Source organism: Podarcis vaucheri, assembly GCF_965113315.1.
Source record: "Podarcis vaucheri genome assembly, chromosome: 17".
Lineage (NCBI taxonomy): Eukaryota > Metazoa > Chordata > Lepidosauria > Squamata > Lacertidae > Podarcis > Podarcis vaucheri.
Window position 1 is genome coordinate 24,079,637 of NC_138755.1, and position 26,490 is coordinate 24,106,126.

Genomic DNA, 26,490 nt, shown 5'->3' on the forward strand with positions numbered 1-26,490 from the left:
AATGGTTTGGCACTGTGATATTTAAAAGAATGTCTTCTGAAAAATCCTGCCTATCCACTGATGTGTTTTGGAGTGCTGCTGCTCCATGTATCACTTCTGTCCAAACAATAGCTGTTGGATACACAGGATGAGGCCTTTTCAGTTGTTGCCCATGGACTGTGCCCCACTCCCCCGCCCCCGCCATTTTGATATATAGTTAAAATATATATCGTTAAAATAGTACCATTTCACTGTGGTTTTGTTGTACAAACTGAATGACACTGCTGGCTCCTGAACACTTGTTTTTCTATCAGTTATTTTTAATCTTGCTACAGTGGTGCCTCGCAAGACGAAATTAATCCGTTCTGCGAGTCTCTTCGTCTTGCGGTTTTTTCGTCTTGCGAAGCACGGCTATTAGCGGCTTAGCGGCTATTAATGGCTTAGCGGCTTTAAGAAAAAGGAAACAAACTCGCAAGAACTCGCAAGACGTTTCGTCTTGCGAAGCAAGCCCATAGGGAAATTCGTCTTGCGGAACGACTAAAAAAAGGAAAACTCTTTTGTCTTGCGTGTTTTTCGTCTTGCGAGGCATTCGTCTTGCGAGGTACCACTGTATTCACTTTATTTTAGATGTTACTTTTTTGTTGTGCTTTTCAACTACTGTCATGAGCTATCTGGCTGGGGTGTGTCTCCCAATTTATGGGGCAGAAAGAGGTATGTATAAATATTTTCCTTTTAAAAAAATTATATTTCCTAAATAAACACACACACACACCCCTACATAGTTAACCTGCAGTATTTGTTTACTACAAAACGTGTGATAACCATTGGCCTACCTAGTTTTTAAATAAGGGTTAAACAGAATTGTGGAGGCTAACTCTGTCAGCATTAGCCAAGGTAGCTAAATAAAGTCTTATGCTCACTATACCTCTGAATATACAGGACTGGTGGCAGACAAATTGTACAGGGGGTAGCCTCCATGTTGATACCCCGTTTGTGAGCTACAAGAATAATCAGACTGGCCACTGAAGGAAACAAAATGGTGGGCTGGATAAACTCTAGATTAAACGTACTATATCTTAGTCCACCTCTTTTTCTGTTCTAATCCTGTCATATTCTAAGATCCAGCACTAAACCTCCTATAGGACCTAGTGCTGAGTACTGAATATTTCAAAAGCTTCCATTTATTCTATCAACCCAAAGAGTAGTCCAATGAATGATAAAATCAATTGTGTATCTTCCTTCATCTGAGACTATGAAATCTGAGATGATGTTGGCTACTTCTGTGACATCACAGAAGTCCTGGCATAACTTTGGAGACCATGAAAGGAGAAATGGGGTGAGACGTCAGGCAACCAGACGTAACTAAAAACCTAAGGGAACAGCTTCAGAATGAATGACAACATATTAGCAGTGCAACCCTATATATAAATCCCATTGAGCTCAAAGAGGCTTACTCCCAATTAAGTGGAACAGGACCGCAGTCTTGCTGTTTCATTAAATCATGGCTTTCTTTCTCTCAAAACCATAGCAAAGGTACTTACTTCTCCTGTTTCACAGCATCTATTTATTTCTTCAGTACTAGTATACTGACAATCCTGACCGCAAACATAAAATTTATAATGGAAAGCCAGTATGATTGTAAAGAAAGGCAATACTGATTAAAAGAATGCGCTGTTAATTAAAGGCTGCATTTTGCACCAATAATCAAATGTCCCCACCCCACCCCCCCTGTCCTTAGAGTCAGCATGTTTCATTTTAAGTATAATTACTAGACACTTACTTCCAGTAACTCGTCTGCAATCTGCAGTCTGCCATCTTTTCCAGCTGCTCCGTTTGGATCAATTCCCACTACAAAAACGCTCATCTTGGACCGGTCTTTGTTCCCAGCTAGGCTGAGTCCTAAGCCAGTCTTCCCTTTCTCCAACTCTATCATGTGCAGATCTCCAGACAGATGCCCATACCGCTGACTGATCTTTCCTAGTCATAAGAAGAGAGAAATTGGGTGGCAAGGGAAGAATTTATCTCCGAAAACTTAAAAAGAACACAAACTTTGGAAATTCAGCAGTTGTTGTCATAAACCCATAATCTCACACAGACTGAAACAATTCAAATAGGAATCTATGGTTCTTTTCCAATAAAATTCTCTAACTAGAAGAAAATGCCTCCAGGCACTTCATTTTATCAGAATGGAAGAGTAGAAAATCTCTTCCTTACTGCTCTATACAGTCTGCCTCTGTGTGTGTGTGTGTGTGTGTGTGTGTGTGTACACACACACACACACACACACACACACACAACTCCCACACATATTTGTGGTTTTAAGATGTTTTCTAATAGCAGCAATTATCTCACTTGGACTATAATGGAAAAGACAACCAGAGAAGAGAGCTTAATATGTTTGTCCATTATGCAAAAGACAGAATCTGAATTCATACAGCAAAATGTACATAGCAAAAAATAATGTTGTTTCCACAAGTTATTCAAGCAAGATAATAAAAAAGGAAGATGACCATCACATAGTATATGAAGATATAAACAATTGTGAAAGGTTCTCTCAAGAAGCAAACTTACTCCAGCTGTATCCAAACTCATCTTCCTTATCCAGCTCTTCTAGGTATTGGTTGCAGGAACGCTGCAAAATTTCACTGCTCATTCCTGGAGACAGTGAAGGAGGCGGCAGAAGCAGGTTACAAGATGAAGTCTTTTCTGGCTCTGAATCTGACTGGCTAGATGCCTGTGGAGAGTAAGGAAAATACAGTGGCTGGGAATGTGCAGACTGGCACTGGGCAAAGAAAATGCATGAAGTGATGACAAAGAAAGGGCTGGGCCTTTGAAGTTAAAATACTGTGCAATAATAGAACGGAAAGGCAATCACAGATGACAGGGGGGAAAACCAGCATGGTAAATGAAGGTTCAAATGCACTTTAAGCAAGCAGGACAGTTACTAAAAGCCAAATTCAGTGAAGGTTTATGTGCTGGGTGGCCAACATACCAAGGACTTAGGTACATAGACGTGAAAATGTATTTCCAAAACCGAAAACATTATCATAGAAGGAAGGAAGGAAGGAAGGAAGGAAGGAAGGAAGGAAGGAAGGGAGATAATTTTACTGATTCCCAAAGAAAAGTGGAAAGATGTGCTGTTTTGAGGATTCATATAGAAAAGTGCCTTTGTTCAAAAGGTGGGGATGGGGAGAAAAGAAACTCACACGAGGCTTTAGCAATACTAGTTTGGATCCAAAGTTCCCATGTATAGAACTCTGCTCACTGTACATGCCTACTTCTGTGACCCTGAAGCCCTCTTGAAACAAGCCACAGAGAGTTGGAAGACCTCTCCAGAACACAGCAGAAGTTGGTTTGGGAACCTGCATGAGATATTGTGGGCACTGTCTCCTCCCCTCTCCTTTGGGAGCTTCCATTCGCCAAAGGGACACTCTGGAAACAACCGTGTGTGTGTGTGTGTGTGTGTGTGTGTGTGTGTGTGTGCATTTAACTTTATTTCAATACTTAGCGTGTGCATATATAATAACTATATGCACAAATTTCAGATTTTGTGCGGCTGAATGTTTCCGAACACAACCGAAATCCAAGGCACGACTTCCAATTGGCTGCAGGAGCTTCCTGTACTCAATCGGAAGCCGCGGAAGTTGCATCAGACGTTTGGCTTCCAAAAAATGTTCGCAAACCGGAACACTCACTTCCGGGTTTGCGGTGTTCGGGAGCCAAAATGTTCGAGTCGCAAGGTCTTCCAAAACCAAGGTATGACTGTCAAGAGTCTGGACATTGTATAGTCTTTTCAAAGAAGCTATTGATCACCTAGAAGAGTTATTTGGCTTCCTAGCTGTAAGCTACATATCATCAACAATTTACACACACAACAACAACAACAACAACAACAACAACAACTTGGCCCTCTTGTATGCGGAGGTATGGGGCCTAACTGTGGCAAATGGGCTCACTAAGTTAACATAGGAAGAAACCCTATATGAGTGAATTGGAGCTAAATGATTGGCTTCGGGGATCTGAACAGGGAGCTCTTAATAAGAACAATGGTGACCTTAATTATGAAGAGTTGGCTCTCCAGGTATTGCTGGAATTCCAGCAATGATACCTGACGGTCAACCAAGCTGCCTGGGGGCCGATGGGAATTGTAGCCTGACAACTTCTGGAGAACCACAGGCCCCCCATCACCACTATAAAAGGTGCAGAAACAAATACAAATGTGGCAGTTCCCGAATCCTTCACCGTAGTATCCTGTGGGTTTCAGGCAAAGAATTTGGGCGGCAGTAAGTACAGAGAGAGCAGCATCACTCTGAAAGAAGCAGGTACACTTGGAAGAAGCACGTGGTCTTTTGAAATGATCAAGGGGGCAAAATGGGGGAGTTGAGGACAGACAGCACACAAGGAGTGCAGTACATACACTGACTACGATAGTTAACTACAAATTAGGATAGTAACCGTGAATTAAAACAAACCTTAAATGGTGTAGGAGCAAAGGGGTTACATGGGGAGCAACTGGTGATAAATCTAATTGGATTCTGCATATCCTATGGTAACAGAAAACAGCAGGCTGTTTATTACAGTATCTTTGGAAGAATGCTACTTTTTGTACTGTACAAGTATTCTTACATAGGGAATGGGTTTTATATAAACTTTATTTATTTTTATCACATCAGAATGACTCAACATTTCTTAAAGGGCCTATCATTACCAGTCATAGGCCCTATCCAATATGTATTTGCACAGGCCTTGGAGTAAAAAAATCCTTTTTGGAGGAAATTGACAAAGACAATTCTGCAACCTGAGAACAAACATTTATGCATCAATTTACTTTTGCATGCAGATGTGCATGAAGTGGAATACCATAGTAGCCCCTTCAAAATCTGCTCAAGGAGGACCCCCAACTAGCTTTTGAAGGTAGCTCAGGGGCTGCAGGAGGGAGGAGAGGAAAGGAAGTTTAAGTCCTGTTCTGTGAGCAAAAGTAGCTTCTACTCACAGAACAGCAGTACTGGAGAGAACAGCAGAGAACCCCTTGCCTTTTGTTTGTTTTGAGAACCTAAGCTATGGGTAGGCAAACTAGGGCCTGGGGGCCAGATCCGGCTCAATCACCTTCTAAATCCGGCCCACAGACAGTCCGGTAATCAGCATGTTTTTACATGAGTAGAATGTGTCCTTTTATTTAAAATGCAGCTCTGGGTTATTTGTGGGACATAGGAATTTGTTCATTTCCCCCAAAAAAATATAGTCCAGCACCCCACAAGGTCTGAGGGACAGTGGACCAGCCCCCTGCTGTAAAAGTTTGGTGACCCCTGACCTAAGCTGTTAGCTTATTAAAAGAAATGTAAGTTTACTGCTATAGCCCTTACCTATATCACCAAGTAGAGACAGAACGCTTGCATTTAAGCAGTTATGTGGCACCTTGGGGACACAGGAAGGTGCCTTATAGTGAGTGAAACCACTGGTGTCTAGCTCAGTACACTAACTATCAGCAGCTGCCCAGGATTTCAGAAGAGTTTTTTTTTGTTGTTGTTGTTTTCCTCAGCTCAGCCTAAGAAGCCAGAGACAAGGCAGAGGAACTTGTTGCATCTAAAGCACATGTTCCACCACTAAGCTTCACGACACCCCCCCCCCATTTTCATGGCAACAAATAACAGATAGCATAAAGTATCTGGGATGGGAACCTAAGATAGAATTGTAGAGTTGGAAGGGACCACAATGATCATCTATTCCAACTCCCTGCAAGACAGGAATACAGGAATATTTTGCCCAGCATGGGGCTTGAACCCACAACCCTGAGATTAAGAGTCTCATTCTCTACCAACTGAGGCATCAATGTTAGTTAGATCTGTAGCCTGAATTCCCTTGCCGACAGCAGTGAGGAGCTGCTAGTGACTTTGTCAGGATTGATCACAGACTTCTCCTGTGACCAGGCAGTGGCAGCAGCAATGCAACCAGTGATACAAGAATGCCTCTAGACACAATTCATTTACAGTCCACTCTGACACATGACTATGTCCCACTGATATCAGTACAGCTAGCTCCCAGGTAAGCGATTACAGAACTGCAACCTTAGCTATTTGTGTTCTGTATTTTCCACCTCATTCCTTAATATTCCTAATTCACTGGGGGCAGGGTAGAGGGTGGGGGAGGAGAAGAGCCCAACTATTTCTGTTAATATTCTCAAAAAGATTTTGGGAATGTGGTCATACTGCCAATCAATTTTGCCTCATCAGTGTATACGTGTGTGTGTGTGTTTTAAAATCCTAACCCACACCGATTCATGTAATATTTTACAATGAAGATTTGTAGCTTTAGTGTGCAGTTAATCTGTTAAATACAAAGCATGACACACTTGCAGCTTCTGGTCTTTCCACAAGCAACAGGCTGCCTCTCTGTCTTACTATGATTATGGACCAGCTGGTTCTGCGGTCAAATGGAAGCTTTCTGGGTGAGTATGGTGGACCTATCTCTGATAAGGAGAATGCTTTTCCTCCAGTAAGACACTGGCTTATTTATGTTTGTTCAAAAAATATCAAGTGAGGGAAAGGAGAAGGAGCAGAGAAAGAGAGGAACACATAAATTTTCACTGAGTCCATCGCAAACATCCATGCATCATCCAACCTTGTTAGTGTTGAACTGTAGAGGCTCAACAAAAGGGTTAGTGCTGCTGAAGGCAGGAGGCTTACTGAAAGGGTTGTACTGCAGGTAAGGCATAGGGAGGTTCTACGAGAAAAACAGAAAGGGGCTTGCTAACCAAAAGGCAAATACATTAGGGCACTTCCACACAAACATGACCATCCATTGGCCAACATCAAATCCAGGGGTCAGCAAACTAAAAATCCTGCAGGCCGGATCTGGCCCAATTGCCCTCTGGATCCAGCCCGCAAATGGTTCTGCAACCACCACTTGGATCGGCACGATCGCCATTTTTTTTCAATCTTTTCGGGCGCCATTTTTGTGGTTTTTCCCCTCCCTCCCTCACCATGGTGGCGTCTCCTCCCTCCTCCCTCCCTCCATCTTCCTGGCTTCTCCACACCCTGCGGAGGAAGGGGGCTGGGCTTTGATAAGAAGCCTCGCTACCCGCCTGCCGGCCTCTCCCCATGGGCTGGAGCTTGGTGTGCCTGCTGGCCTTGTGCCTGGCACCCAAAGGAGAGGCTGGCCCGAAAAGGAGAGGCACGGTCACCACCGCCAGCTCCCAACCACAGGCAGAGCAGCGGCAGAGGTAGGCAGGGGGAGGGGAGGGGCTGGGGAAGAGGGGGGGAGAGAAGCCCCCTCTGCAGTCCGCAGCCACTAGGTCTGGGGGACGGTGAACTGGTGCCCTCCCCAAAAAAGTTTGCTGACCCCTGATCAAATCCACGTGTGAAAATGGTGGTCATGGATCAAATACCACAGAGTGATTGCAAAGCATTTCAGACACAATGTGTTTCAATGGCAATTCACACATTCCAGCTGAGAATCACTGATAAATAAGGATGTTGAGTGTTGTACCTGCATCCATGTTTGTACCACCCTTTATGCACGAGACCTCTCCGTAGTTTTAAGCACCTCAAAAAGGAACAGGACTCCACCAAGATTGTTCCAAATATCCCTTCATTATCATTGCAAGTCCAAATTAGAAAAGCAGGTGCATGCATCCATAATTAGTGCAGTGGAGGGGTTTGCCTCTTGGCGCAACCACAGCACTAGCTGTGATCTAGCATAGGTAGCTTGAAAACAATATAAACATATGCCTGGCACAAAGCTGCCTGATGGATAAGGGATTAGGAGGAAGACCTCATGGTTACCGCCAAACCACAGTTTTTAGCCATAGTTAGAAGTAGGTTGGAAGCTGTGGTCTTACATAACCATGATTAGCACCGCTTTAGATGTTGTCCTATGCAGGATGAATAAAAAATCAATGAATATTGATTTTTTTTATTTAAATCAGATTTTTTAAAATAAAATGCATTTGAAGGAAAAACCTTTCTAAATATAGTTTTCTGTTTAAGTCACATTATAGTCTAAAGGCTATTCATCAGGAAATAAGGATTTAAGTTTTTCATGCGTACTGAAACTCAGTCTAAGTTTTTGTTTTTTGTTTTTAGAAGTTTAATCACATCAGTTAACGAACATGGATACATATGCTAGAATGTTATTGTTTTAGTTAAATAAATTGTTTAAGTTGTTATGAAGGAAATGATTGTTTTTCTCCTTCCAATAAAGCAGTGTTTCCCAACCAGTGTTCCGCGGCACACTAGTGTGCCGCGAGACGTTGCCTGGTGTGCCGTGGGAGGGAGGCGGGCGAGTCGGGCGGCGAGAGGCGAGGAGAGGCCGCCCAGCGCGGGGCTCTCGCCATCTGCCTGCCTGGTCGCCTGCGTGGCGCTGACGTCACGGGGCTGTAACGTGCCCCACATAGGCACACGCGGGGCGGCGAGCGAGCTCCCTCCCACATCCCATCGCCGCTCGCTTCGGCCGGCCTACTGGGCTGTCGCAGGCGGAAGGCCTGTGCATGCGCGAGGTTTTCGCGTCTTTGGGATTCCCTTCACGCCTTCCTCCTCCCGGGTCCTTGAGAGCGCGGGAAGCGGCAGCGCGAGACCGGCGTTGAGCCTGGTAGGTATTGCGCTTGCCAAGGCAGTGATTTGGGAAATGAAAACTTGCAAAGCAAGCAACCAGTTCAATCTGAAGTACGTGTATGCTTAATATCCTGTATCTGAAACCTGTTCTGCCCCCACCCCCACACTTGGTGCCATTTTCATCTACACATGCAGCAGAGTAAGTTGACCCAGAATAGTACCAATTCAGATGGCAGATGGGAGAATGACAGTGCTGAATGCTTTCCCATGTAGAACAGTCCCTGCAAATAAAAACCTAGCATATTTGGAAGAGGGATGCTAGCCTAACCATTACCTTCTATGCTGTTACTATTTTTTTTTTATTTATTTTTTTTACATAAGTAAAAAGTGACCTTTCCCCATCTGGCATGGTGGTGTGCCTCGAGATTTTTTTCATGAAACAAGTGTGCCTTTGCCCAAAAAAGGTTGGGAAACACTGCAATAAAGTACATCAGAGAAGTTGTCCCAATATAAACAGTTAACTTATCAAACCTCACAATAATTTCATAGTTATCTGTCTACATATTTCTAATAGTATAACCAAATCAGTAATTTTTGATATACATAGCTGTAAAACTGCTCTGAAAATTTATTATTCCAAAAATAAAACCTTCATCTGGTTGTAAATATTAAGATTATACGAGTGAGAATGAATCTTTCTGTAAAAATAATAATAATAATGATTTAAATCAAGTCTTACTGACTAGTGATTTAAATCGGGATTTAAATCAATCTGTTTTAAATCAAATCCACCCTGGTCCTATGTCATCGTTAGCTCAGACACTGAACACAAGGGGGGATCTCCATGCAAGATGTGATGAAGAAGGAGTGCACAACACAAGGGTAACAGATAATGAAAGCTCCAAAGCCCATGGGGCACTTCCAATCTCCTACCAAATCCTATGCCTGCTTATTTGGAAGTACGGTAAATTCCACTCAACTCAATGGGACTTACATTCAAATAAAAATGGACAGGATCAGAATGTACAACTGTTGCCACTGTTGTTACAATTAACAAGGCAAAAATATTACACCAACAGACAATAAATTACCATATTTTTCCATGTATAAAACGCCCCCATGTATAAGACGGCCCCTATTTTTAGGGACTCCAATTTTAAAAATCCCCACTCTTCAGTATCCGTGTATAAGAAGACCCACAGTTTTTCACATAATTTTAAAGTAAAAAAACCCGCTAGTCTTATACACAGAAAAGTACGGTACATGCTTTAAATATTTATAAAAACATAGTGGTAAGGAGAATCTGAAAAGGCTTGTCAAAGCGACTCCCATCCTTTGCAAATAGGTTACAGGGGGGAAAAGCACAACGGAATACTTAACTTATTAAACAAGCAAGTTAAGAGTTGTTTCAAAACAAAATATATAACTGGCCACGGTAACCATTCATATCCCCTAGGTAACACTTAGCCATTTCCCACCCACAACATGCACTGGTGGAACATGTTAAATTGCTGGATAAATCTTTTTCTTAACAAAGCTGTATTAAAAAGTAACTCTCATTCTAGGACCTGGTTGGTTCTGTGGATGACTGTCTGTGACCAAAGACTGGAAATCCCCTTATAGAATCTTGCTCTAAAAACACAGCAGTGGTTTTCAAATGAAGAGCACAAACTAGAAGCGCTGCTTTTCTCCATGCCACAGCAAATTCACAAGCCTCAAATAGCGTCTTGCACACAATCACCAATATTCTGCAAAGCTACTCCATGCGACTTTACCTGCGACGGCTGGTGGTAAAATGGATTATTAGGTTTCTGCCCGCTGGGAGCAGAGGACGAGACAGAGCTATAGAGAGATTCTGGCTGGGAAACAAAAAGTTTGTGAAACAGCTTGTAAATCAAGACATGCAGCTTACAGCGAATCTACAAGGAGGAAGTGTCGTTACAAACAATGCAAGCTACTATATTAAAACTATTTTGCAGGTGTTTGTGTCGCCCATGCAGCACAAGTTACTGAAAGTGTGAAGTGAAGCAAAACGAAACAGGTCCCTCTGCACACTTGAACAGTGCATCTGCACAGGAAGTTTCCATCCCTCCTCTTAATGCTTTACAAGCGTTGAAACGAAAAGGGGCATTTGGGTGCAATGGGCGTTCACAACTATTTTACCCCATGCAGATTGTGCAGGCCATGCACAGCCCACAGCTGTCTCCAGCTGCCATGTTTGACGAGCATGTAATCAAGATGGGAAATACACAGGTACTGTGGGGCAGGAGGGTCTCAGCTGCACTGAATGAGCAGTCTCATAATCTCAACAACTGCTTGGTGTGGAAGAGCTGTTAGAACAGCATTGCCCAAACTTGGGCTTCCAGCTGCTTCTGAACTACAATCCCCATCATCCTCAACCACTGGTCCTGCTAGCTAGGGGTGGTGGAATTTGTAGCCAAAAAAACAGCTGCAGATCCAAGTTTGGGAAACCCTGTCTTAGAACTTTTCCATGATGGATGCCTAACGAAATGTACATATATATTTTTGGTTGCCACTCACTTTGATCCAGAAACCTGCACTGTCTTACAAATCCATTCTAAAGTAGGTTTTTCAAGGATTGGTTTTTTGTTTAGTTTGCATGTGTGTGCTAATTGCGGCCACTATGAATCCTGCCCTTAGCTTTGTGGAAATGTCCTCCCCAAATTAACACAGCCTTGGATATTTAATTTCTCCCTGCATATTTTGGTTCTGCAAATCTTTCTTTCACAGTTCATATGCTTACCCTTGGTCTGTTTATAATGCTTTGTACCATAAAGACTACTGGATTGCCTGCTCTTCGTATGGCTTCCACAGCTTGTTCGTGGCTTGCATCTCTGAGGTTAATTCCATCCACCTGAAATCGTAAGGCCTAAGCTTAACACAATGGTACACGCAGCTAGAAAAATAATAACGCAGCAACTTCTAGAAAATGTATTTGACTTCTCTTTGTCATGGTGAAAACATAAGCAAACAAGCAAAAAACTAGGGGCAGTCTTTTCTGACATCAGGCCTTCAGGATAGTGCAGTGTTAGGAGGCCGAGCTGCAAATGAGGAGCCCGTAGTTCACATCTTGCTCCAGTCATGAGCTTTAACCTTAAGCAAAGCGCTTTATCCAAGCCTGAGTACCGTCTTTCGCAATATGAGGGCAATAATCCTGACCAACCTTATAGGGCTGCTTCAAGGATATTGAGATAAATGTATGTGAATTATTGAGAAAACTCAGGACTCAGATACACTCATCAACTATATCATTATAACTGCATTATAAATGTGTGACACCAGATGGCATTGTAGAGCTGTGATCTATCGCTAGTGGGGTTTTACATGGACAGCTTTTATAATGCATTTTTCTGCAACGCGTTTTTTTAAATGTGTATAGATCCAGCCTCAAATTCAATGTATTATCAGTCCACAGCAGACAAACCACCTGTGTATGTCAATTTACATGTGTACTTATTTCTTTTTTTAAAAAGAGAGAAGTCTCAGAATGGGTCATAATTTGAAAGCAGCGAACAGAATTTCTAAAACGCTTCTGCAAATAAAAAATTAAAAATAGTATTTCCAAAGCAAGATTGTGTTTACATGCTTCATTGAATTGCTGCAAGGCTCAATTAACATGCGTATAAAGTACAACCTTCATTTTAAAGGGAGGGGGAAGGAAGGGAAAAGGTGAGACGCTGCCATTTAGACTCCCTCAAGAGCCTCAAAATGAAGTCTTTCGAAGGAAGGCTATGGCTTAGAACTTCCTGAAAGGAGGCTTCCAGTTGTGCAGATGTCTAAGACAAGAATCCAAAGGCTGTTTTGGCATCCGAAGAAAATGAGGTTATAATATTAGTGTTAGTAAGTTAATTCGGGGTTTCGGTCACTATTGAAGCTGGAAGCCAAGGTACAGCATGCTAGTGGTTAGTTGCAATTTTAACATTAGAAGTCTCGTGGGAAGAGCTCTCTTTACCACTTTAGTTCTTATGAGACTACTGAGAATTAAACCATCCACTATAAAGCACGGAGAGATGGGCAACCATTAGAGTTTGTAAACTTCCAGAGGTGGAAACCATGGTGCTTGCAGGACACAAACCACAGGTACCAGAACGAAATACTTAATTCAAATGTGCAGTAGTAATAGAAATCATTTCATAGAATCATAGAGAAGCGATCACCAGAGCCATCTAGCTCAACGCCTTGCAATGCATGAATCTTTTGCTCGACGTGGAGACTCAAACTCATGACCTGAGATTAAGAGTCTCGTGCTCTACCAATTGAGCCCTACAGATCTAGTTCAGTCATGCCAGAAGCTGTTTACAACATGCATTCTACTTCTGGAAGTCAATCTTCTTAGAACAACCAGCAATCCCATTAAATGTGTGTAAGGAGGTTGGGGGCTTTAACTGTGGAAAAGTGGAGGGCGATCTTACTACCTCCACTATTCTATCTCCTGTTTTCAAGGTTCCGTTTTTGCCGGCAGGGCTGTCTTCAAGAATGTGTTTGATGAAGATTCCTCTCATGACTTCGCCACTGCTGAGTCGGCTTCCCATTCCTCGTCCACCGACAATGCTGATTCCCAGTGACTTGCTGGGTTCTCTCCAGAGTTCAACCCTAGAATTATAAATACGTTAAGAAATGCAGCGCATCTACATTACAAGTCTGCGACTTTTACAAATTGCATCTCAGCGTGCTTGAATTTAGGGCTGAAGAGACTTTTTGTCACTTCCGGTTGCTATTTAGGATTGTGCCATTTTGAGTCGAGGGGAGAATCTTTCATTAAACAGGAAAACAAATATGGGCAAATTCAGAAACTGTTCATTCAAGCGCTTCACAATGCATTCATCAAGGAGAGAGCTGGGCTTTTGGTTCTTACAACAACAGGGCTGAAATTAAATAGGCATGTCTCGAGCAACCTGTCTAAGATTTAAGTAACAACAACAACAACTTCCACTGACAGTTTCTTTTTTCTTTCTTTCTTTTTCTTTCTTAATTTTTTTATGTATCGGCCTTCATTAAAAGATCCCAGAGTGGTTCACAGAATAAAATGCAAGATAAAACACAGTAAATAATTAAACCAAAACAATAAAACAGCTAAAGAAGAAGAAGAAGAAGAAGAAGAAGAAGAAGAAGAAGAAGAAGAAGAAGAATTTATTATTTATACCCCGCCCATCTGGCTGGGTTTCCCAACCACTCTGGGCGGCTTCCAATAAAACACTAAAATATAATAACCTATTAAACATTAAAAGCTTCCCTAAACAGGGCTGCCTTCAGATGTCTTCTAAAAGTTTGGTAGTTATTTTTCTCTTTGACATCTGGTGGGAGGGCGTTCCACAGGGCGGGTGCCACTACCGAGAAGGCCCTCTGCCTGGTTCCCTGTAACTTGGCTTCCCGCAGCGAGGGAACTGCCAGAAGGCCCTTGGCGCTGTACCTCAGTGTCCGGGTAGAACGATGGAGGCCTGGTTGAAGAGGAACATTTTTGCTTGGCGCCTAAAAATATATACTGAAGGCACCAGGTGAACCTCCTTGGGGAAAGCATTCCACATACGGGGAGCCACTACAGAGAAGGCCCACTCTCATGCTGCTACCCTCTGGACTTCACGTGGAGGAAGCACACAAAGAAAAGCATTGACAGCATGATATAGAATTGTGCTCACACAGTGTTTACTCCCAGGGGTGACAAACGGGTACCTGATTGCTGCCTCCTCTTCCTCCTATGGTGTCAGTGATGGCAGGTGGTAACAGGGCCGGATTTAGGCTTGATGAGGCCCTAAGCTACTGAAGGTAATGGGGCCCTTTATATGTCCAACTGTCCTTTGTCAACAACAAATTGTTCCTGTGTTTTTTTTGTGTTGAGTATATGCTGTATGGTAATTTATGGACCTAATAGGTCCATAAACAACACAAAACACTGTTGCTGTATGTAGGTTTTATTTTATTTGTTTTTATCTTATATTTCGGAAATGTACATCCAGGTGTTTTTTCCCTTTTTTGGGGGGGGGGGCAAGAGAGTGGGGTCCTAAGCTATAGCTTGTTTAGTGTATATGTAAATCCGGCACTGCTAATATTACACAAGTTAAGAGCTCTGTGGAGAACTGTCAAAGACCAATCTAGGGATTCAAGAGGTCAGGTACAGATGTAATTCTGCCTGCCTGCCTGCCTGTGATGATGATCAGGCACACCTCTGCAGCTCCAGATCTCCTCCCACCTGGTCTGAGGATTTCTTCTTTGCTCCTTTCGATTTGTAGGAAGCCCTTTCGATTCCAAAGCTGAGGGCTGCATCCAGCAATGCCATTCCACTTACACAACAGACTTCTGCTTGTGCAATGAAACCTTTCCGCTCCTGTCCTCTTCCTTCAAGTCCCTGGAGCACCTTCAAAATCTGCTCCAGAAGGTTTGAGGACACTCTGCAGCAGATTCTGGCAGTGAATGAGGAGATGAAAGGAATGGGGGGCATGTCCCACTGCACAAGTGGTGTGTTGGAAACAATCCTAAGTATGACGGCCATTCATACGTCATTATTACAGTTGACACCAACTAGAATTCCCAACCATGGTTTGAAACACTCCCAGTTCTCCTGACTACGAATCAATAAACTGCACAAGAAATGAAACTATCCAAATTATCCAAATTCCATGTCCACGTGTTCTTTGTTTGGCGATCACTTGCAGCCAAGTAATATTTTCGTCCATGAACTCGGTCTTAACAAAGAGTCCGTAAGTGACTGTGGAGGCCAAATCTGAATCCACACATCCTCCCTTCCAGGGAAGACACAGGTTTCCGGGCAAGAGTTGATCACGGTGAAGATTTGGTAAGCGTGCCTTATGAATTAACTAAGATTTCAATTTATCTTGATTTCCAGTTATCCAGGCATTCTGTCCGTGCCCCCAAATCAATAAAATGTGAGAAACTGGACATTGAACCAAAATAAACTGCTAAGTGGGTTATTTGAATAGCAGAAACACACATACCTCCTTGGTTGGTTCCAGTTACTGTAGCCTGCATTCTGAAGTTCACTTTCTTCTCCTTCACCTTCTTCCCGTTCTGGTAGTTCTGGAATTTCTCTGGTAATAAACAAGGGCATGTACAGCATGCTTTAGTAACCTACAAATAGCATCTCTCATCATCCTGAAGTATTGAAGACTGAGGGTCATAACCAATGTTAATTCTAATTCTAATTAGCGTAGACCCATTGAAATTAATGGGTGTGACTAACTCGAGTCCATCCATTTCAATGGGTCTACTCAGAATATAACTTAACTGAATACAATCCAGGATTATAGCCTTGCTCCACATTTTTTAAAAAATCAAACAATCTAAAGAACTTTCCCCAGTCAAGCAGACTAGAAATGGATACAATTTCCAGTTACATTGCTTTTTGAACACTTGGGCTTTTGGGGGTGGAGATAAAAAAAAACAACAACCTTGCAAGCAAACTGAGAAAATAAAAATACAACAAAGACAATAACAAGGGCACAAGAATGCGAAGAAGGATAAGAAATGTATAGGAAATGGGAGTGATTCTATATTCTGTATATCAATAGAGAGCCAAAAACTGCAGGTAGTATTTTATATCTACATATGGACTCCTCCCCCTCCTCACATTCCTAGTATTCCAGAATAGCACTCCATGACACACAACAGCCTTCCATTTGAAGGCAATACCAGTTGGAGAAGACGGTTCACAAAGTCACATTGACAATTTCATTCAAAACTGGTATCCATTCATAGTTTATGCCAATCCAAATCCAATCTGTGAACATATTGCTAAATATCATAAGTCCTTCTTGTAATTTCACAATTCCTCTGGAATAATCCTATTCTCAGTTGTAGGAAAAGTCACTGGCGGAGGTTAAGAATGGGGGTGGGGGAAAGGAAGGCAGAATGATGACTAGTCAATTAACTGTTATTTTCTCTTCGGGGGGGGGGAACCATGATTTTTGTTGTTGTTTAGTCATTTAGTCGTGTCCGTCTCTTTGTGACCCCATGGACCAGAGCACGCCAGGCACTCCCGTCTTCCACTGCCTCCTGCAGTTTGGTCAAACTCATGCTGGTAGCTTCGAGAACACTGTGCAACCATCTCGTCCTCTGCTGTCCCCTTCTCCTTGTGCACTCAATCTTTCCCAGGGAGTCTTCTCTTCTCATGAGATGGCCAAAGCATTGGTGCCTCAGCTTCAGGATCTGTTCTTCCAGTGAGCACTCAGGGCTGATTTCCTTAAGAATGGATAGGTTTGATCTTCTTGCAGTCCATGGGACTCTCAAGAGTCTCCTCCAGCACCATAATTCAAAAGCATCAATTCTTCGGCGATCAGCCTTCTTTATGGTTCAGCTCTCACTTCCATACATCACTACTGGGGAAACCATGGCTTTAACAAACCATGATTTATTATGCTGTAAATGGGTGTTGGGGCTGATCCCTCCTCCCATCATGCTCTGCCTTTGCTGTGACAATCCTGGTTTATATCAAGAACAGTTCCCCATGAAGCCCACACCAGTAACTCTGGTTTAGTACAAGCCAAAATCTTTGCACAATGGTCAACAACTTTTCTGAAGCAAATCATTGGCTAGCCTGAGTATTTCTTTGTCTGTGCTTTAAAAAAACCACAACCACCAAATTATCGTCTAGAGTAAACAGACGCCAGACATTTGCCTATCTTTTTTTAGTAAAAGTGTTTTGCTTCAGCAAGCATGAAGGTAGAATTTTCATGCTATTAGCATATGTATGTGTAAACAGAGGTAAAGGAGAGGATTATAGCAATATGGTGTAGTAGATTACCTGACAACATGCGAAGGAAAAACATCTAGTGGCATTCTTCCTTCTAGCTGCTGCCCTAAACTGGCCTGGTACTCTTCAAACTGCTCTGCTGGAACATAGGTAATGCTGCAATATGAAACATAAAAATAAAATCTAAAATGCTGCAGGTGTCTGAGGAATAGCTCAGTAACAAGCAGTCAAGATTTCAAGGCCTTCTCCAGCCGCACTACTTGGTTCTTGAACCAAAAGTCTCCCTTTGAATTAATGGGGTGTGCAACAATTCAAAACAAGAGCATGATACCAAGATCTAGGCCATGACTCAGAACCGTTCTTCTTATTGGATGACCTAGAAATAACAATGAATGATACATGCTGGGCTCTAAAACTGGTGAAAATGCTAAAAGCATGACAGCTAATATTCAGAGGTGTGGTGACAGAAACACGTGGATCCAGTGTTTACTTTCAGGAGCTGCTTCTCTCTGGGTTGCCACCAATAATAGTTTTGTGTTGGAGAAAAGCACTTCCTCTCACAGGACTCACTAATTCTGCAGCCCACCCCAGTTTGCTAAAAAGAAACTGCTCCTGAGGGTTGGAAGGTCCTCCGGAAAAGCAGGGAATGGGGCACAGAGGGCTTTAGCACATCTTTGTGTGTGCAGTGGTAGGAGTTTGAAAATTGTTTTGCCTTGCATGATTGGAAGCAGTTTCTACTAGTGCAAAACTGCCACTAGCTACACACATCCCCTTTCATATCAACTGATATATCTTTCCTCTAGGTACCATTTTCCTTCCTCTGAGATTAGGTGGTTTGTGACTCAAAGCAGGATAATCTTAGCAATGGCACCGCAATTGTAGTGCAGTCTCTCCAAGAAGTTTCTGCACACACAACAGGAAGGATGTAAGTGGCTAATACTGCTGAGGTTTTTTGTCATTTTAATGTTTGGAATATTCATTATTGGCTTGTTTTTGCTTTATTCCTTGTACATTAACTTGGGTGCTTCACAAAGGCAATCATAAATATGGAAAATTGATTTTTTTAAAAAAAAACAAAACAAACCAAAAATTCCTTATGCCTCATTACTGTTCCCCACTGCCAAACAATATATCAACCATATCAACTTGACTGCGATGAAATTGCCCCTGCCGTTTGCAGGCATCCATTCTGGCTAAAATGCGGCCTTGTTGTTTTGAAGGTTATCCCTTTAAAGTGCTCATTTTAGAGAGAAATAAGTAGTAGTGGTCATAAAGTCTCGAGAGATGGAGGTATTATGGAGGTAACATGATTCTTTTAAACTGTTAAATGCAACAAAACACATGATTGTAACTAGAGGCGAAAGTGAATAAAGCTATGGTAACGTTAGAGATGAAAATGGTATCGCACTGATAAATAAATCACATGGATAAATAAATAAAGAAATCTAGCACTATATAGAGAGAGAACAACATTTCCCTCCAGAGCAGGGGAAACTTCATTCATTCATTCAGCAAAAAAATTCCAGCAGATGTCACAACTTCAAATCTTTAGATTAGATGGAAAATGAGAGTAGAATTGGGTAGTTTTACAGCATTCTTTTTGGTTGAAAGACAATTTCGGAAGAGGGATATGGTAAAAGGAGAGATGGCTCATCCACTTTTGATTCCATAATTGGCAGGAAAGGCTGAAAAACTGAAGCTGGAAAGGACTAAACTGACTACACATCAGTTCGGCACTCAGAAAGTAAGCAGAAATAAATGAATCATATCCTGCGCTAAATGAAATCAGAGGACAGGGGTGTAAATGTGAGGCAGCATGCAATACTAAAAGGAATCAACTGCATGCTTGATTCTATAGCCACACAAAAAAAGCCTTATGTACATACTATGTGTCAGGGGTTCAGAAGCAGAGACGCAGAGAAGGGTGGAAACAGAGAGCGAGGGGGAGGAAGCCGAAGGGAGAATGAGTGATGATGACGACCCGAGATCTCCAAGCCTAAGCAGTGAGTCAGAGGACTCCCAAAAGGGAGCCCCAGTGAGCAGAGCAAGGGGGGGATCCGGGGGGACACCCCAGGAGGAAGGGAACAGAGGAGATTCAGAGAGCAGCAGCTGGAAGTCGGGACCCACGCTCAAGACTGAGAGCAGCAGGGAGGAAGGCAGCCAGGCATCGGGTTCCGGAGGCCGTCAGCAGGAGGGAGGGCACGAGTCAGGGGTGGTCACGCCCTCCTCAGAGAGCGAGGCAACGGTCAAGAGGAAAGTAGATAGTTGGGCGCGCGCGCCAAGTTCAAATGCAGCGGAAGCTGGAGCAGTAAGCAGCCCGGAGAGTGAGCCAGGTCCCAAAGCCCGCCGAAAGGAAGCGGAAGGACCAGGGGGGTCAGCGTCAGAGGAGAGTAGAAGGGAGGAGTCCCAGGGGGGCAGAAGGACCCAGAGACGTAGGGAGAGGCGAAGGAGGTGGAGCAAGGCTAGGGTATTAAGCTGGTGTGCAAGAGGCGGGGACTCAGATGGGTCTTCGCCGACCTAGGGCAGAAGGTGTAGAGCTGCACGCTGCAGTTCGGAAATGAAACCTGTAACTCAATAAAGACTCTTTTAAAGTGGACGCTGTGTGGCGTGGTCCTATGTGAGCTGGGACCTGGTAGCAGCTCTGACAGTAAGACCCATCTCTTCAAAGCTTCAGAAACCTGAAACCTCGCAGCGGGAGCAGAAGCCGCTAGGGGAGGAAGAGGGGTGTCTGTAAGCAAGCTCACAAAGGTTAGCAAGATGACGGAAGAACAGAGGATCTCCGCGTTGCAAGAGGCAGTGACCCAGTTGTCCTCAGAGGTATTGGCTTCCAAGAAACGGGAGGAGGAGACTACAGCCGCCTACAGAGACCTACACGCCAGGTTTGAAATGCTTGTTAAGCAAGGGCAACCGGGACCCAGACCGGAGGGCGTGGGATTGGCACGGAGAGCAGGAGGGCTTGTGGCTCACTTCGATGGGACTTTGCAACAGTACCCTAATTTTAGAGCAGACGTAATGTGCGCACTGCAACTGCTGGCAAAAGACTTTAGAGATGAGGAAGAGAAGGTGGGGTTCATATTGTCCCATTTGCATGGGGATGCCAAAGCCTGGCTGCGCAATTTGTGGAGGGATAAAGATCCGGCGCTTCAGAATGCAGATGCCTTTATCAAAGCGATGGATGCGTGTTTTTTGTCTACTATTGATGTGGATCTTGCCAGACGGGAGATTCATGGACTAAAACAAGGGAGGGCGAGCGTCCGGCAGTATCACGCCCGATTTTTTGCGCTGGTCAGTGCTTTAGAATGGGATCGGGATTCGCCCCCTGTCAGAGACCTCTTCTGGGAGGGTCTAAGTTCTACGGTTAAGGATGAAATTGCAAGGGGGGAGAGGCCCCGAAGCACGCAGGAGGTGGTCCAAAGGGCGCTGACTGTGGGGGTGAGGCTGGAAGAACGTCCATGGTGCAGAGATGAAGGACGTGGAGGGCGCGAAGCAGCGAGAAGTTTCTCTTTCGTTCCGAGGGAAGCAGCGCGTGCGCAATCCACACCTCCGCCAGGAGGGGGAGGGGAACCGATGGAGGTTGGAGGTGCAAGGGCTCAGTCAGCAGCCAGAGCCCTAGCACCGGCAGCAGTGAAAGCGAAGCCTCCTAGAGGGAACAGGAAGTGTTACATCTGCGAGGATCCAGGCCATTTGGCGAAAGAGTGTCCCCGGAGGCTCCACAAGCACACTGCAGCCTCAGCAATGGTGACTGCAGCAACGCAGCAAGGAGAACCACAGCAGGGAAACGACGATGTCTGGCTGGAGACAGAGGCACTGGGGCCCAGCCAGACGCATCAGTGAAGCAGTCCCCAGCGATCTTGCAACCCACGGACCCCCTCCCACCCAAACCAGTAGTGCAGCTCACAGCATCTCTCCAGCTACCCGATGGCGTCACTATCGAAGTGCCGCTTTCTGTGGATTCTGGAAGCAACGCAGACTTTATAGCGCAGGATTTTGTGGAGCAGCACGCTATACAGCTACTGCCTGCCACTCTGCCCCTGCAAGTCGTCACAGTGGATGGCAGAGAGTTGCTAGGGGGGCAGGTGGTGAAGCAGACGCCACCAATGGTGATGCGCCTTGGCAACCACAGGGAAGTCATCAGTTTTAATGTCACCCAACTGTCGGACACGCCCATTGTGTTGGGCATGAGTTGGCTGGACAGGCACAGTCCGACACTGGCTTGGTACCAGAGACAACTGATCTTCGGCTCCTCTTATTGCGCAGAACACTGCATCCTGCCCCGACGGGAGGGAGAGGAGGAGGAATCACAACTGCAGTTGGGAACGTTGCAAGCGGTCCCCCACAAATACGCGAACTTTTTGGAGGTCTTCTGCGAGAAGGAGGCGGACAAGCTACCCCCTCACCGGCCATATGACTGCAAGATTGACCTCCTACCGGGGGCGACGCTGCCGAAGGGGCGGCTATACTCCATGTCTGAAGATGAAATGCAGGAACTCAAACAGTTCATCAAGCATAACCTGGAGCGTGGCTTCATCAGAGAGTCCAAGGCAGTGGGGGGCAGTCCCGTTTTCTTCGTGAAAAAGAAAGACACGCCCCAAAAAAGACTCGTTGTGGACTACCGCCTTTTGAACCAGATGACCAAACCGTCTGATTACCCCATGCCCAGGATTGACGACCTCCTCGCGACGGTGCGCAAGGGACGCGTGTTCACCAAGTTGGACCTACGAGGGGCGTACAATCTCATCCGCATGCGGGAGGGCGATGAGTGGAAGACGGCCATGTTCACACCGCTGGGCACCTACGAGTACAGGGTTATGCCCTTTGGATTACAAAATGGCTCTCACTGTTTTCAAGCTTTTATGCATCACGTGTTGGAGGGACTCCTCTACAAGACATGCGTCTGCTTCCTGGATGACATCCTGATTTTCTCGGACTCGCAGCAAGCTCACGACCGAGACGTGAGGGAGGTGCTCAGCAGGTTGCAACAACATAGACTGTACGCCAAGCTGGAGAAGTGCCAGTTCGACACGAAGGAGGTGGATTTCCTGGGATACAAGTTGTCGGACAAGGGGATAGCCATGGACAGCACCAAGGTTCGTGCGGTATTGGATTGGAAGAGCCCGCGCAACCGGAAGGAGGTCCAGCGGTTTGTCGGCTTCGCCAACTTCTATCGCAAGTTTATCAAGGGGTTCGCGATGCAGACGGCAGCGATTACGGACACGCTCAGCTCCAAAAAAAAGAAATTCATCTGGACGGAGCAGGCGGAGCAGTCCTTTCAAGCGCTCAAGCGTCTCTTCGCATCGGAGAAGCAACTGCTGCATATCGACCCCAGTAAACCGTTGAGGGTAGAGACAGACGCGTCAGACAGAGCCGTGGGAGCTGTTCTGCTGCAGCGAGACCCGCAGGGGGTGTGGCGGCCGGGAGCGTTCTACTCCAGAAAGCTCAGCAAGTCGGAGCAGAACTACACCATCTGGGACAGGGAGTTGCTAGCCATTCATGCAGCTTTCAAGGCGTGGAGGCACTTCCTAATCGGCGCCAAGCACACGGTGCAGGTCTGCACGGACCACAAGAATCTGGAGCACTGGCGCACGGCTCAGTTCCTGAACCAGAGGCAGATACGTTGGGCGGAGTTCTTTGCTGACTTCAATTTCCGAATAGAGTACGTCCCAGGCGACACCAACATCATGGCGGATGCACTGTCCCGAAAACCGCAATACCTAGAAGAGGTGACGCCAGCGGCGGCCATGCACATCTTCGCACCGACGGCGTGGGCGTGTGCCTCAGCTACAGTAGACCTGGATGCGGTGCGACGTGCATTGCGGGACGACTCATTCGCACAAGACAAGATGGCGGAACTGCTCAGAGGCACGGCTACCACGGACGAGTTCCAGGTGCGGGACGGCTTGCTCCTACGCAAAGGGGCTGTCTATGTACCAGGAGACGACCTTCGCGCCAAGGTACTGCAACAGTTGCACGACGCACCCACGGCCGGTCACTTTGGCACAGAGAAAACGATGGAATTAGTCGCGAGAGACTTCTGGTGGCCCAGGCTGAGAGGGGAGGTCGCGGACTACGTCGCGAGGTGCGACACCTGCCAGAGGGCCAAGCCGGTACACAGACCACCGGCGGGACTGTTAGAACCGCTGCAAACGCCGTTTGAACCGTGGGAGAGGGTGGCCCTGGACTTTGTGACGGATTTACCCAGCTCGAGAGGCAAGACAGCTGTGCTAGTGGTGGTGGACTTGTTCACCAAGATGGCACATTTCATTCCGTGTGCGAAGGTGGCCACGGCGGAACAAACCGCCAAACTGTTCATAGATCACGTGTTCAAAGTGCATGGCCTGCCACGGTCTATCCTGTCCGACCGCGGACGCCAGTTCATCTCGTCTTTCTGGCAGAAGCTGATGGGTTTTCTAAATGTCAAGGTCAATCTGGCATCAGCAAGACACCCGCAGACCAACGGGCAAGCAGAGAGGGTCAATGCCATCATGCAGCAGTACCTGAGATGCTATGCCAATCAACAGCCTGCGACGTGGGTGGATTACCTGCCGCTAGCCGAGTTCGCTTACAACAACACGAAGCACGTGTCCACAGGAGTGACGCCGTTCTTTGCCAACAATGGGAGGCATCCCAGAACCTTCCCGGGACTGGAGAGAGTGGGGGAAGGAGAACCACAGACGGCGGACGCGTTCGCGTCAGAGCTGCAGGCGGTCCACGATCAACTCAGACGGCAGCTGGAGCTAGCTAAGCACGCCTACAAGGTGCAAGCTGACAAGCACAGGCGGGTTGGCGAAGTGATCCAAGTGGGAGACTGGGTCTGGTTGGCAGCCCACGCAGTGCCGACCAGGTCACTTGCCAAGAAGAAGTTGGGGCACAAGCAGATCGGTCCGTACCAAGTCGAAGCGCAGATCAACCCGGTAGCCTTCCGACTGGCGCTGCCGGAGGGTTCCAGAATGCATCCGGTGTTCCACAGGTCGGTGCTCACTCCCTACAAGGCACCTCACAGGTTCCAGGAGCCAGGGACGGCGCCAAGTCCGCTCCGGGAACGGACGGAGACGCGGGGGGTGAAGCACCAGGACCACATCAACGAGGTCACGGAGATTTTGGACTCCAGATGGGGGGAGGAGGGAGTCGAATACCTCTTAGCCAGGGAGGGCACCCGGGCCAGTGCCAATAGCTGGGTACCAGACTACGCTTTGGAGGAACCCCTGCTCAAGGACGAGTTTCATGCCCTCTTCCCACACAAACCCATGCCAGCGAGCTTCTTCGACGACTGGTTGTTCACACCCACACTTTCTTCCAGCACGTTCCATGGATTCGACTCAGAAGGGGAACCCGCACGGAGCACCCGTTCCCCAGAAGGTTCACCGGCAGGTTCGGCATCAGGCAACTCGTATTGGTGGGACGATCGACCAGAGGAGCAATGGCGCAGGAAGTGGCTGGAGATGCCAGGTTGAGCGACCGACGCAGAGACTGACATGGACGTGTTCGGGGAGGACCTAGGGTTCGAGCACGGCGGTACAGAGATGGAAGAGCAACAAGTCAACGTCGACGACCGCGAGGGGGAAGACTCGGAGGTTTTCAGTTGGCGGCCACCCACGGGGAGCGACCTGTATCCAGCATTCCCTCCCATGAGGATGGAGCACCCAGCACCCACACCTGACAGCGGGGAGGGGGGAAGGGGGGGCTTCGAGGGGGGGATGGATGTCAGGGGTTCAGAAGCAGAGACGCAGAGAAGGGTGGAAACAGAGAGCGAGGGGGAGGAAGCCGAAGGGAGAATGAGTGATGATGACGACCCGAGATCTCCAAGCCTAAGCAGTGAGTCAGAGGACTCCCAAAAGGGAGCCCCAGTGAGCAGAGCAAGGGGGGGATCCGGGGGGACACCCCAGGAGGAAGGGAACAGAGGAGATTCAGAGAGCAGCAGCTGGAAGTCGGGACCCACGCTCAAGACTGAGAGCAGCAGGGAGGAAGGCAGCCAGGCATCGGGTTCCGGAGGCCGTCAGCAGGAGGGAGGGCACGAGTCAGGGGTGGTCACGCCCTCCTCAGAGAGCGAGGCAACGGTCAAGAGGAAAGTAGATAGTTGGGCGCGCGCGCCAAGTTCAAATGCAGCGGAAGCTGGAGCAGTAAGCAGCCCGGAGAGTGAGCCAGGTCCCAAAGCCCGCCGAAAGGAAGCGGAAGGATCAGGGGGGTCAGCGTCAGAGGAGAGTAGAAGGGAGGAGTCCCAGGGGGGCAGAAGGACCCAGAGACGTAGGGAGAGGCGAAGGAGGTGGAGCAAGGCTAGGGTATTAAGCTGGTGTGCAAGAGGCGGGGACTCAGATGGGTCTTCGCCGACCTAGGGCAGAAGGTGTAGAGCTGCACGCTGCAGTTCGGAAATGAAACCTGTAACTCAATAAAGACTCTTTTAAAGTGGACGCTGTGTGGCGTGGTCCTATGTGAGCTGGGACCTGGTAGCAGCTCTGACACTATGATAGGAAGTATACCAAATAAAGAAATCTGTGATCACATTCAGGACAATTTACAATACAGTCAACAGGCTTGGCAACTAGAGTCTTTTGGTTACACAGTGGAGAGAGTAAAACATTAGTGTCACAGAAAATATGACAGTGAGATTAATCCAGATATCAGTACATCCATGATTGTATCAGTAACTAACACCTTGGGAAAGAGTGTTCAGGTATCTTTACTAGTGTTGCGATACACAGTTGTATAGCAACGCTGAAAAACCACAGTATATAATCAGATTGAATGCATAAATGCAGTGAGGAGCACAGTCCTGTGCTATCACAATTGCTGAAGTGTGCTTTTCAAAACCAGGCCATTATGACTGTAATCCTATATACACAATTACCTAGGAGTATGTCCTACTGAATTCAAAGGGACTTAACTTCTGAATGCACATGAACTGAATTATGCTGCATATTGCATGTATCAAACTGCTCTCTATGCCTATCAGAATAGGAAAGACTCCGAGCAATGATTCTGTATTTCCCTGCCAATACATCATCACAAGGAGAGGAACAAGGATGCACTGGGAATCCCAGATGAAGCTGTGTCACAGATGACTAGAAAAGCATCATTGTTTTTCAGAAAACAAAATCCTATACCTGAGTCCTGACTGGGCAAAGTGGAATGTAGGGGGCTGAAACTAAAAGCAGTACAGGCAACCCCCAATTTGCACAGGGGTTGTGTTCTGGGTCATTGCACGCTTGTGTGAAATCGTGTGCAATTCAAATACCTCGTTCC

General features: G+C 46.1%; 1 protein-coding gene across 16 annotated transcripts in view; it reads right to left on the bottom strand.

Moving 5' to 3' along the window:
- Window positions 1–26,490, bottom strand: part of MPDZ (multiple PDZ domain crumbs cell polarity complex component) — a 134,246-nt gene that overhangs the window by 29,748 nt on the left and 78,008 nt on the right. For 9 of the 16 annotated variants that reach the window (XM_082204480.1, XM_082204483.1, XM_082204477.1 and 6 more), the window contains 9 exons: window positions 17,305–17,409; window positions 15,500–15,592; window positions 12,965–13,142; window positions 11,293–11,403; window positions 10,304–10,387; window positions 6,598–6,699; window positions 4,452–4,523; window positions 2,551–2,713; window positions 1,760–1,956 (listed from right to left, as the gene is read on the bottom strand). In XM_082204480.1, coding sequence (XP_082060606.1) covers window positions 1,760–1,956; window positions 2,551–2,713; window positions 4,452–4,523; window positions 6,598–6,699; window positions 10,304–10,387; window positions 11,293–11,403; window positions 12,965–13,142; window positions 15,500–15,592; window positions 17,305–17,409 — 1,105 coding nt within the window. The remainder of the gene's footprint in view (window positions 1–1,759; window positions 1,957–2,550; window positions 2,714–4,451; window positions 4,524–6,597; window positions 6,700–10,303; window positions 10,388–11,292; window positions 11,404–12,964; window positions 13,143–15,499; window positions 15,593–17,304; window positions 17,410–26,490) is intronic. The other 7 variants (XM_082204474.1, XM_082204470.1, XM_082204481.1 and 4 more) reach the window with 6 other exon arrangements.